General features: G+C 41.6%; 1 protein-coding gene across 1 annotated transcript in view; it reads left to right on the forward strand.

The window, feature by feature from the left end:
• The window catches only part of MKI67 (marker of proliferation Ki-67), a 32,595-nt gene that overhangs the window by 6,083 nt on the left and 13,280 nt on the right, over positions 1–13,232 (forward strand). The window contains exons 5-11 of the mRNA XM_011998119.1: positions 718–784; positions 4,964–5,009; positions 7,936–8,111; positions 9,129–9,441; positions 9,532–9,650; positions 9,760–9,931; positions 12,680–12,835. Coding sequence (XP_011853509.1) covers positions 718–784; positions 4,964–5,009; positions 7,936–8,111; positions 9,129–9,441; positions 9,532–9,650; positions 9,760–9,931; positions 12,680–12,835 — 1,049 coding nt within the window. The remainder of the gene's footprint in view (positions 1–717; positions 785–4,963; positions 5,010–7,935; positions 8,112–9,128; positions 9,442–9,531; positions 9,651–9,759; positions 9,932–12,679; positions 12,836–13,232) is intronic.

A 13,232-nucleotide genomic window follows, 5' to 3' on the forward strand; every position in this document is an offset into this window, starting at 1 on the left:
GATGTCTGACTGCTTCAGGTCTTACTTAGGTTGCCTATAAATTCAAATCAGGTCATTTCACTGAGGCCAAAAAGTTTTCATTATGCAAAATAAAGGATTGCTTCTATGACTTGATCACTGAAGCTTGCCAGGATAATTATGTATCTGCTAAATGTGATCTTCCTAAGATGTACCTGTCTTGTTCAGATACAGACTGAGTATGTGGGAAACTGAAGTGATCATAGTGTTCTATGATATAGCTTTGTAGTTACCCTGTAGTGTAAGCGTAGCTTTTTATTTACCCTAAAGTATGTGACTTCACAACGTGAGAAAGACTCAGTTACCTACAGGCTTCCTGGCTGGCCTTCCAAGCCATCAGATGATTTCCATGGACTTAAACTAGAAGAAACTTTGCTGTCATGTGCATTAGCTTCTGTCATAGAAGGTGCTTGGGAATATTGTCAAATCATACCTGGGCTAGTCGTCAGTGATCACAGGTTAATCTGGGTCCCCAACCTCTGACAGTGGTGTTTCAAAACAAACTTGATGCAACTAATCCTAGTTTTTAGTGTAAGAGCACTTTTCTAACTCTAAATTTATTTCTTTATATAAGGTGATATCTTGAACCAAACACAAAGTTTGTTCTTTGATCCTTGGACATTAAGTGGATATGGAGACTTCCTCCCCAGGGCATAAATTTTTAATCAGGATCTGTGTCTGTCATTCTATGTACTGCAGGTATGAAAATGAAAGTTTTCAGAATGGAAGGAAGTCAACTGAATTTCCAAGAAAAATACGTGAACAGGTGATGGGAAATATCCAAGTTTGGGCTCTGATTCTTTTTGATGATATGAAATCATTTATGTATGCTTTGATGATTTCTTACTTGAAGTCAGTTACAAAGAGGGTGGTTACTGGTTATAGTAGGAAAATGTAACTGAAGTATTAAAACAAGTTGAACTTAGACATATTAAAATAATCTAAAACAATATTTCCTCTTTGTTGTTCAAAATCAGGGTACTAAGTTGGTTTTACACTTTTGGCCAAAAAGTCTACTAGAGTATGTTATGAACCTTTTGCAAGCCCATGATTAGGATAACCCCAACACATAGAGGTAGCATTTGGGAATTGCATTATCTGGTGGCTCATTTTGTCTCCCAGTCATTGTACTCATCCATCTTTATGTGTCTGAAATAATCACATTATGAAAATCGTGAGTGCCAAAGATGCTTCTCTATTTTGATAGACGATCCATGAAACAAGAAGAGGAATCCTGTGCTTTGTCATGTGAAAGAATCCTATAGTTTGAGTATATCAGTGTGGAACAGGTATTCAAATTGTACAGCTTATGAAAACATAATTGTCAGCACATGCTTGGAAATTTAGATAGTTTGAGTATATCAGTGTGGAAGAGGCATTTTAGTTGTACAGCTTATTAAAACACAATTGTTGGCATGTGTTTCGAAATTTAGTGGGATTTAGGCTTAGGATAAGCCCTGAGAGTTCATATTTTTTTCTACATTTTAGAGTGCTCCTAAAGCTAGTTTCAGATGAGCTCCTTGGAATATCTTGGCTTAGGAGAGTTATCTTAGGTGCACCTGAAATTAGCCATAGGTACTCTTGAATTTCAACATTTCTGCCTTTTTTTTTTTTTTTGAGATGGAGTCTCACTCTGTCACCCAGGCTAGAGCGCAGTGGTGTGATCTTGCAACCTCTGCCTCCCGGGTTCAAGCGATTCTCCTGCCTCAGCCTCCCGAGTAGCTGGGACTACAGGTGCACACCACCGCACCTGGCTAATTTTTGTATTTTTAGTGGAGACGGGGTTTCACCATATTTGCCAGGCTGGTCCGAACTCCTGACCTCGTGATCCACCCACCTGGGCCTCCCAAAGTGTTGGGATTACAGTCTTGAGCCACCATGTCCAGCCCATTTCTGCCATTTAAAGTACTGCTTCTTCCCTAGAGGAACAGCCTTAATGTTGAGCCTGGTGGTCATCAGTTTCTGTGCTGGAAGCCAGTTTCTGAGGCTTCCCACGCTGCAGCCGCCAGGCAACTTGCTAGTCTATGGGAGTAAATAAACCAAAAAGCCAGTTGAACTATGGGTTGGGTATGTGCCCCTCAACAGTCTAGGAACTGTTTGTTCTGTTAGTGGTCTGTGGTACAGTAAGTACTGAAATGGAGTATGTAGGAAAGATGACAGCAATTCGACAGCAATTTTTTGGCTATTGAATATAATCATCCAACAAAAGTGAGATTATATACTTTACATATTCATAATTTTATTAATAGTTCATTTATATCGTTTAGTCATAAGATTCTTGTTCCATTTCAGATTGGAAATAAAAAAAAATCCCTCACATAGTTTTAGAAGCAAGGTGTTATGTATCAGGAAACTTGAAATTGATTAAGGAAGTTAGATTCCTTGCCTTTGGTAATATTTTTTAGATATTTTCTTAATAATCCAGATGATAAGCTTTTCTTCCTTTGGGACATCAGACTTTTGTAAAAGTTTTATATATGTGTTATTCTTTAGTTCTTCCACCCTTCCAGAAACAATTCCATATGAAGGAAAGTTAGGGCGCTGTCTCTGGGGAGCCAGGTAGGGGCGCTGCACCTGCTCCCAGGCTGTGAGGTTGCAGAACCTGTGAATGTACCATGTGTGCCTGTGCCATGAATTTACTTAGGGTGAATCCAGGCTCTCAGATCCACCCTAAGTATCCACCAGCCAAGAGGGCCCACATGCCAGGTGGAGCCTCAGTTCATCCACAGGTCCTATGGTCCATTTCTGAGAAAACTGATGAAGCCGTCAGTAGTTCTGAGCTCATGGGGGGTTACAGATCTTCAGTGTCGGTGATGTTTAATGTTGACTTTGGTTCTTCCGCAATAGGATGTTGGGAAATAACTTTAAAGGAAGTTATAACAACGCACCAAGGTTTGATTTTAGTAATTTTAAGCCTCGAGTTTGTTTCCTATTAATCACTCACTATTTTTTAGCAAGTCAGCTAAGAAGTACTTTTATCCTGACCACTGGCTCCCAATTGACTTGAGCTCATTTCTCAGTCTTTAAAAGTCATAGGAGTGGTTTGGTAAAGAAAACAATTTTTTGTTGTTTTTATTGTTATTTTTTTTTGAGACGGAATCTCGCCCTGTTGCCCAGGCTAGAGTGCAGTGGTGCAATCTCTGCTCACTGCAACCTCCGCCTCCTGGGTTCCAGCACTTCTCCTGCCTCGGCCACCTGAGTAGCTGGGACTACAGGCACCCGTCACCACATCCAGCTAATTTTTTGTATTTTTAGTAAAGATGAGGTTTCACCATGTTGGCCAGGCTGGTCTTGAACTCCTGACCTCGTGATCCACCCACCTGGGCCTCCCAAAGTGTTGGGATTACAGTCTTGAGCCACCATGTCCAGCCCATTTCTGCCATTTAAAGTACTGCTTCTTCCCTAGAGGAACAGCCTTAATGTTGAGCCTGGTGGTCATCAGTTTCTGTGCTGGAAGCCAGTTTCTGAGGCTTCCCACGCTGCAGCCGCCAGGCAACTTGCTAGTCTATGGGAGTAAATAAACCAAAAAGCCAGTTGAACTATGGGTTGGGTATGTGCCCCTCAACAGTCTAGGAACTGTTTGTTCTGTTAGTGGTCTGTGGTACAGTAAGTACTGAAATGGAGTATGTAGGAAAGATGACAGCAATTCGACAGCAATTTTTTGGCTATTGAATATAATCATCCAACAAAAGTGAGATTATATACTTTACATATTCATAATTTTATTAATAGTTCATTTATATCGTTTAGTCATAAGATTCTTGTTCCATTTCAGATTGGAAATAAAAAAAAATCCCTCACATAGTTTTAGAAGCAAGGTGTTATGTATCAGGAAACTTGAAATTGATTAAGGAAGTTAGATTCCTTGCCTTTGGTAATATTTTTTAGATATTTTCTTAATAATCCAGATGATAAGCTTTTCTTCCTTTGGGACATCAGACTTTTGTAAAAGTTTTATATATGTGTTATTCTTTAGTTCTTCCACCCTTCCAGAAACAATTCCATATGAAGGAAAGTTAGGGCGCTGTCTCTGGGGAGCCAGGTAGGGGCGCTGCACCTGCTCCCAGGCTGTGAGGTTGCAGAACCTGTGAATGTACCATGTGTGCCTGTGCCATGAATTTACTTAGGGTGAATCCAGGCTCTCAGATCCACCCTAAGTATCCACCAGCCAAGAGGGCCCACATGCCAGGTGGAGCCTCAGTTCATCCACAGGTCCTATGGTCCATTTCTGAGAAAACTGATGAAGCCGTCAGTAGTTCTGAGCTCATGGGGGGTTACAGATCTTCAGTGTCGGTGATGTTTAATGTTGACTTTGGTTCTTCCGCAATAGGATGTTGGGAAATAACTTTAAAGGAAGTTATAACAACGCACCAAGGTTTGATTTTAGTAATTTTAAGCCTCGAGTTTGTTTCCTATTAATCACTCACTATTTTTTAGCATGTCAGCTAAGAAGTACTTTTATCCTGACCACTGGCTCCCAATTGACTTGAGCTCATTTCTCAGTCTTTAAAAGTCATAGGAGTGGTTTGGTAAAGAAAACAATTTTTTGTTGTTTTTATTGTTATTTTTTTTTTGAGACGGAATCTCGCCCTGTTGCCCAGGCTAGAGTGCAGTGGTGCAATCTCTGCTCACTGCAACCTCCGCCTCCTGGGTTCCAGCACTTCTCCTGCCTCGGCCACCTGAGTAGCTGGGACTACAGGCACCCGTCACCACATCCAGCTAATTTTTTGTATTTTTAGTAAAGATGAGGTTTCACCATATTGGCCAGACTGTTCTCAGACTCCTGACCTCAAGTGATCCACCCACCTTGGCCTCCCAAAGTGCTGGGATTACAGGCATGAATCATCGTGCCCAGCCAGAAAACAATCAATAATATTTTCACTGTTGTGACTGTCAGTATTTAGAAAGGCCTGCAAATAACTGCTCTTATTTTCCCAACTTACAGGAGCCAGCACGTCGTGTCTCAAGATCTAGCTTCTCTCCTGACCCTGGTGAGTAGTGGTTTGGTTTTGTTCCAGAATCCTGGAAGATCAGGTCTTTGCGAAGCATATTGGCAAGGAAGGGGCAGCAAGAATGCAAGTGCTAAATGTCTAGCCTGTCAGAAGTGGAGGAGGTGTCATTTAACATGTCAACAACAGACAGATGCCTAACTGTTTGCCCTTGGCGGCTGATGGTGTGCTGTGCTTCAGAGAGACTCTAGATATGAGAAAATTGCCTGTTCAGCTGTCAACTTAGTTCTCAACAGTCAGATAGCATGTGACATTTCATACTGGTTATTGGAGCTAATGTGATTTATTTATTTGAATCATAATTCTAGTATCATAAGACTTGCAAGTTTTAGGCATTAAATAATTTACAGGCCAAGTAAAAGCTAGCTTTAAGACAACCTGAAACAATTAAAATATTGAATTCCACAAATGTTAATCATTGAGAAAATGTTGAACTTCTGTTTCTTATTTCATAATTCATTGCCACGATGAGAAAGCTCAAGATTCCAAGGCCTATTCAAAAATCACTGAAGGAAAAGTTTCAGGAAGTCCTCAGGTACATAACAAGAATGTCAAAGAAGACACCGCAGATGACTCAAAAGACAGTGTTGCTCAGGGAACACCTAATGTTCGTTCCTCAGAACATGCTGGATATAATGTCAGAAATGCAGCTGATCCCATTTCCGAGGATTTTAAAGAAATTTCCAGGGTAAAATTAGTGAGCCATTACGGCGAATTGAAGTCTGTTCCCACTACGCAATGTCTTGACAATAGCAAAAAAAATGAATCTCCCTTTAGGAAGCTTTATGAGTCAATGAAGAAAGAGTTGGATGTAAAATCACAAAAAGAAAATGTTCTACAGTGTTGTAGAAAATCCGGATTACAAACTGATTACACAACAGAAAAAGAAAGTGCTGGTGGTTTACAGGGGGAGACCCAACTATTGGTCTCATGTAAGTCAAGACCGAAATCTGGTGGAAGCGACCACGCTATGGCAGAGCCTGCTTCACCTGAACGAGAGCTTGACCAGGGCAAGGGGAAGAGAAGAGACGTGGAGTCTGTTCAGACTCCCAGCAAGGCTGTGGGCGCCAGCTTTCCTCTCTGTGAACCAGCTAAAATGAAGACCCCTGTACAATATTCACAGCAACAAAATTCTCCACAAAAACATAAGAACAAAGACCTGTATACTGCTGGGAGAAGAGAATCTGTGCATCTGGGTAAAAGGGAAGGCTTCAAGGCTGGTGATAAAACTCTTACGCCCAGGAAGCTTTCAACTAGAAATCAAACACCAGCTAAAGTTGAAGACACAGCTGACTCTGCCGCCAAGCCAGAAAATCTCTCTTCCAAAACCAGAGGAAGTATTCCTACAGATGTGGAAGTTCCGCCTACAGAAACTGAAATTCACAATGAGCCATTTTTAACTCTGTGGCTCACTCAGGTTGAAAGGAAGATCCAAAAGGATTCCCTCAGCAAGCCTGAGAAATTGGACACTACCGCTGGACAGATGTGCTCTGGGTTACCTGGTCTTAGTTCAGTTGATAACAGCAACTTTGGTGATGCCATTAGTAAGTTTATTTAATTGTAAATTTGTTTTTTCTAAAAGATGAACAACTTCTATGTAGCTATGAGATCTTCCTTCATTCAGTAGTGATTAGCTTTGTGGAAGAGAATGTAAGCGCGTAAGGCACAGGGAGAAGACAGACACACACACTGTTTTCGCTGACAGATGAATGCTGAAGGCCTAGGTAATTATAACAAGAAATGACAGAGGAGATGGAGGTTGTCAGGGAAGCATGAAGCAGGGGTTATTGAAGGATATAGGGTGGCCCCAAAAATATTTGATTCTCCTCCATCTATCACAAAATAGAAAAGAGAATAATCATAATTGCTTTTCACATGGAGTTCTGAACTACAATCAACTGTATCATATGAGTTTGGTCGTGTGGAATAAATCACTGGAAATCATTGAACATAGTGGTAGTTCTCAGGTGTTGATACTCTGATTTCAGAGTGTCCTACAAACAATTTGCTGTAAACACTGGACTGTACCCATGAATCTATATGCCAGGCAGATTTCCACGCGCTTGGCAGACATGAACACTTGATCCTTGGTGCAGTAGCAGTGCCCATGGCTAGGTTGTCTTTTTAGATCTGTGTCACAAATGAGGAAACGGACAACCCAAGGCCACCCAGGCAGTGGCTGAGATAGGACCTTCACAGCAGATATGCTAGCTCCTTGGGAGCTTCCTACACTCCTAGGGATTGGCTATTAGAAGAAAAGTTGTCTGGGCCATAGACGCGGTATTCATACTCCAGGCTCTGTTTCTGCAGGTGGCCCGTAGCGGTGGGGCATGAGGCTATCGATAAAATAAGGCCTGTAACATCAGTCTCAGTGTTCCACCAAGCCTCCTCGTGGGAAAGCATCACTTAGGCAAGGGATTTACATTAACTGGTGGCTCAGGAAAATGTGTGGCCAGGACTGAGCTCAGAACCACCTGGAGGAGTTTTTACAGCTCATGCATTCCGGTCACTGGGTGGGTCAGGGTGAGGTCCAAGTTCATGTCTTTAGAGAGTTCTCTCCGGCTGTCGTCCCCCTACTCCAAGGTGAAAGCTACTGCTGCAGACTCCTCCTTTCTATGTCCGCGCATAATGTTTCAGCATTTTAGGGAAAGCCTCTGTACTGTCCAGTGGGAACTTGACGTCTTAGTGGCCACTCCCGCAATCCTTCAGGAACCCTTAGTAGCTTAGCTTCGCCAGGACTGCAAGAATGGAGGCGTGCTGTGGGTGGTGTTTCGATGACTTTTCACTTGGTTCGTGTTTAATACTAATGTGAAGTATACTTCACATATACATAATACTAATGAAGTATAATCACTAGTCTCAGTGTGTTTTTTCATTGCTCTTTTCACATTTGTATTCATTACTTTAGATGAGAGTGAGGGAATACCTTTGAAAAGAAGGCGTGTGTCCTTTGGTGGGCACCTAAGACCTGAATTGTTTGATGAAAACTTGCCTCCTAATACGCCTCTCAAAAGGGGAGAAACCCCAACCAAAAGAAAGTCTCTGGTAACGCACACTCCACCTGTCCTGAAGAAAATCATCAAGGTGAGTTGAACAATTAGCATTCCCATTCACATCCAGTGGCTCACACACCGGGTACATATTCCTTTCCAAATACTGACACAAGTGGAATTATGATGAAGACCTTTATTTATCTATTTATTTACTTATTTATTTATTTATTTATTCGAAGAAACAAGTTTTTAAAAAGACGAAATGAAAGCTCATTGATTACGGTGCCAGCAAAGGAGCCCCTGGGTCCCTGACCATGGTGCTGATGCGACCGAGTCGGGGGAGTCCTTGATGTTGTCCTTTTCGTGCAGAAGTTCCCAGACACTCATGCTTACAGCACTGCGTAATCACCAGCAGGCACCGTCAGAACAACCAATTACAAAGATTCTGGATACATTACCACATTGACCCACAAGGATTGTTTTACTTTCTTTTAGAGTTACAAGGCTATAGTTAAGGCATTTACCTGGTGTAAAGGAAAATCATCAATGGCACATCTAGCTTTTACACCATCAGCTTTGAGAATATTTGCTTACCTCTTCCTTTGCTGTGTTGTCCTTCCTGGGTTTTACACCCCTGGGAACTCATGGCCCTATAGCTCATAACCTTCATAATGGGGCCTAGGCGGTCTTTCTTTTCTTCTGTTCCCAACAGGAGTGGAAAGTGATGCCTGGCTCCCTTTCCATTTTACACTGGCTCCCAGGGGCAAGCGGCCCTCCTTCCATGTGGGCTGCCGGGCCCTGGGTGCCCACGGCTGGTATTTACTGGGACTGAGATCAGATCCTGCTTGTCTTTCACTCATCAGGACGTTCATTCCACCTTTCTACTTGAAATAACCTCACTTCAGACTTTGCTTGCTTCTGTTTCCTGTTTTTCCTTCAATGACTGAGACAGTCACACCTCTACCATAGTCTTGAAAGACAGTGGCTTAAGCATTTGATGCTTCAAGATTTAAACAGCTGAAATTCTTAATTGAATAGGTTTTTATCAGTCATTCCAGAGATGTTACATCCTTGTTAAAGCTTCTTGTCAACAATTTTGTCTTGTCAGGAACAGCCTCAACCATCAGGAAAACAAGAGTCAACTTCAGAAATCTGTGTGGAAGTGAAGGCACAAAGCTTGGTTAGAAGCCCTCCAGCTCCTAGTCCTAGGAAAACTCCAGTTGCCAATGATCAACGCCGTAGGTCCTGCAAAGCAGCCCCTGCTTCCAGCAGCAAATCTCAGACAGAGGTTCCTAAGAGAGGAGGGAGAAAGAGCGGCAACCTGCCTTCAAAGAGAGCATCTATCAGCCGAAGTCAACATGATATTTTACAGATGATATGTTCCAAAAGAAGAAGTGGTGCTTCGGAAGCCAATCTAATTGGTTAGTCTTGCGTTAGAACACATATATTAAGGTGAATTGTTTCATGAATGCTAGTTTTTGAAAAGTTTCATCATCTTTTTCCTTTGACAGTTGCAAAATCATGGGCAGATGTAGTAAAACTTGGTGCAAAACAAACACAAACTAAACTCATAAAACATGGTCCTCAAAGGTCAATGAACAAAAGGCAAAGAAGACCTGCTACTCCGAAGGTAGGGGCCTCACTGAATGCTGCTTTACACATCCGGGTGTCATGGAAGCTTGCATTCAGTGTGGATTCACGCTTTAATGTCCTGTTTACCTCCTTCCTATTTTCCACAGAAGCCTGTGGGCGAAGTTCACAGTCAATTTAGTACAGGCCATGCAAACTCTCCTTGTACCATAATAATAGGGAAGGCTCATACTGAAAAAGTACACGTGCCTGCTCGACCCTACAGAATGCTCAACAACTTCGTTTCCAACCAAAAAATGGACTTTAAGGAAGATCTTTCAGGTAAAAACATAGCCTTAGATCTTATAAATCTTTTGACTCTACTGTTTTTTACTGTGTTAATGTTTGTTTTGCTAACTATGTTCATCTGCTGTGAAAGGGATTATAAAAAACGACTGAGTCACCTTTCTGGGGTCTTAGTGTTCAGGGAAGACAAAGCTGGTTTGGCTTGTAAGGACAAGTCTCTACTAATTTTTGGGATCACGTGTCCTGCGTGAAATAGGTGTGGAAATGTCAAATGCATATCTTTACCCTGGAGAGCAGTGTATACATAGAAAGCTGGAAGGTGCTTTACAGTGAAGAGAGTTAACTTGTTATACCTGCAGCTACACTAATAGTTTATCCCAGGTGTGGACCAGTTGTTTTTGAGCGATATTCTGCTTCTTCAGGATTTACTTTCTAGGTAGCTTAACTTTCTTGAAAGAAAGCCCTATGAGAAGATTCCCATAAACAATTGATTGTTGAAGAAATGTTTCTACTCGATTCCCACTCTGGGTAAATTGTGGCTTGACTTGTGTAATTTAAAGTGGGAATGGCCAGCACGGTGGCTCACGCGTGTAATTCCAGCACTTTGGGAGGCCGAGGTGGGCGGATCACCTGAGGTGCGGAGTTTGAGACCATCCTGGCCAACATGGTGAAACCCCGTCTCTACTAAAAATACAAAATTAGCTGGGTGTGGTAGTGCATGTCTGTAGTCCCAGCTACTCGGGAGGCTGAGGCAGGAGAATCACTTGAACCCGGGAGACAGAGGTTGTGGTGAGCCGAGATTGCGACATTGTACTCCAGCCTGGGCAACAGGAGCGAAACTCTGTCTCAAAAAATTAAAAAATAAAATAAAGTGGGGATGATGTAGCAGACAGGGATGGTGGCAGGAGAGCGATTGTAGGTTTTGTGTTGTATAATTTGTCCAGTAGTTTCTACCGTGTACTATTTGGAAGGGTGGTGAGAGTTGAATTGAACAGGGGGAACCTTATTTTTGTTTTCTAGCAGATTGAGTTGTAAGAGTTGTACTCCTCCGTAATGGATGCAACATACCCTCTGATGAGTCATATTCGGATCAGTTCATTAATCTTTTTTAAAAAACCAAGAAGACAAAAATACAAGACCAAAACAAAAAATATGGATATGTATATATGAGTATTCTTGTAAATTATGAACATGTATGAATGTTCTAATATGTGTGTTACAAAATGTTAAAAACAAACCCTCAAAAATACTTTCTAGGAAAAACAAAATGCTAAATACTCAGTGTGTGGGACAGTGGATGGTCCCCAGCATCCCAGCGTTCTTTGTTTTTCTTTTTTTTTTTTTTTGAGACAGTGTCTCTCTCAGTCACCAGACTGGAGTGCAGTGGCACAATCTCAGCTCACTGCAGCCTCCAACTCCCAGGTTCAAGCAATTCTCCTGCCTCAGCCTCCCAAGTAGCTGGGACTACAGGTGTGTGCCACCACACCCAGCTGATTTTTGTATTTTTAGTAGAGATGGGGTTTCACCATGTTGGCCAGGCTGGTCTCTATCTCCTGACCTCGTTAATCTGCTCACCTCAGCCTCCCAAAGTGCTGGAATTACAGGCATGAGCCATCACGCCTGGCCCGTTCTTTCTTTTAAGATGGTTTCCTAGAGTCAAGCAGTTCTCACCTGTTAGTATGAGTGAATTTCATTACAAAACATTAGCATCTGCTGAAGACTAAATCCTAGGCATTTTATGTAGAAGGGGAGATTTTTGTGAATGGACTGGTTTGGAAGGGAGTTTTCAGAACAGGCTTCCCCTGAACATTTTGCGTATGACTGCCAGGTTGAAATAGCACTTGCATCCAGTGAGGCCAGAATGATACAAGTAAGGAGGACATGAGATGATAAGAGTTTTGCAGAGTTGCAACTTCTATATAAATTGCTTTGTTATTATTTTTTTCCTGAGATTATATCAGTACTACTTTTTTTGGTGTTAAAATGTTACCTGCAGCTACACTAGTAGTTTATCCCAGGTGTGGACCAGTTGTTATTGAGCAATATTTTGCTTCTTCAGGATTTACTTCCTAGGTGGCTTAACTTTCTTAAAGCCCTATGAGAAGATTCCTGTAAACAATTGATTGTTGAAGAAATGTTTCCACTCGATTCCCACTCTCAGTAAATTGTAGCCTGACTTGTATAATTTAAAGTGGGGATGGCCGGCACGGTGGCTCACGTCTATAATCCCAGCACTTTGGGAGGCTGAGGCCTCCTATCATTCCAAATGGAATGATAATGATATAAAATTTTTTAAAAATATATATTATTACTTGACAGTACTAAAAATGGGCAGCTCTTTGTCATTGTCTAAAATGTGGGCACATGTTATTTGTATTTTAAACCTAGAAGTGAGCACCCAAGACTTTGAGAAGCATGAAGGCATTTGGCCTCTAGATCCCAGCAGGGAGGCCTGTGGGTCTCAGGAGCCTATCACCAGCTTCCGTGCTCCAGAGCTCAGGTGTGGGGTCTAGTTAGAAGGACCACAGAGGTCAACTAACTTCATTTGTTTCCTTTCCAAGAAAAGCAAAGCAAAGAGCATAACATATCTTCTCTTTGCTTTCTTTTTTACAAAATGAGTACATTATTGATGGAATCACCCTTTTTATGAGGCCTATGTACCAGGAATTCAAGGGAGGAATCTGCTGTTATTTCCCACCATTTGCATGTTACATGTGAGGACTGGGATGGTTGTTTGCATGTTTGCAATATGTCAATCACTTTTCATATGTCTTCATGTAACAGGAATAGCTGAAATGTTCAAGACCCCAGTGAAGGAGCAACCACAGTTGACAAGCACATGTCACGTCGCTATTTCAAATTCAGAGAATTTGCTTGGGAAACAAGTTCAAGCAACTAATTCAGGAGAAGAACCTCTGCTGCCCACCTCAGAGAGTTTTGGTCGGTTTCCTTGTTTCCTACCACTGTGATGTTTTGGGATAGGAACATACAGTATTATGTTTTTAGAAGCAGTATGATATTACTTCTCTAAAAGAAATGTTCCTGGCAGAAAATACCATTTCCGTCTTCTCTGTTCTAATTGAAAGGGAGATTTCAATCAGCAGTTGAGCTAACATTGGCATTCATTGACTTACATAGAAAGAAAGACTCCGTTAATGTGTGTAAATGACCTGTGTACACTTTTGGCTTCTTTATTATAAGTAACCAGGGAGACATAGCAAAAAAGTACAATGGTGTCTCACCATATTTACGTATAAATTACTCAAATTCAAAATTATTGCCAATTACAAAACAAAAGATAACAGTTTGTATACTGTACAATTATTCCTGCTAACCT

This window comes from Mandrillus leucophaeus, unplaced genomic scaffold, assembly GCF_000951045.1.
Source record: "Mandrillus leucophaeus isolate KB7577 unplaced genomic scaffold, Mleu.le_1.0 Scaffold557, whole genome shotgun sequence".
Classification (NCBI taxonomy): Eukaryota; Metazoa; Chordata; class Mammalia; order Primates; family Cercopithecidae; genus Mandrillus; species Mandrillus leucophaeus.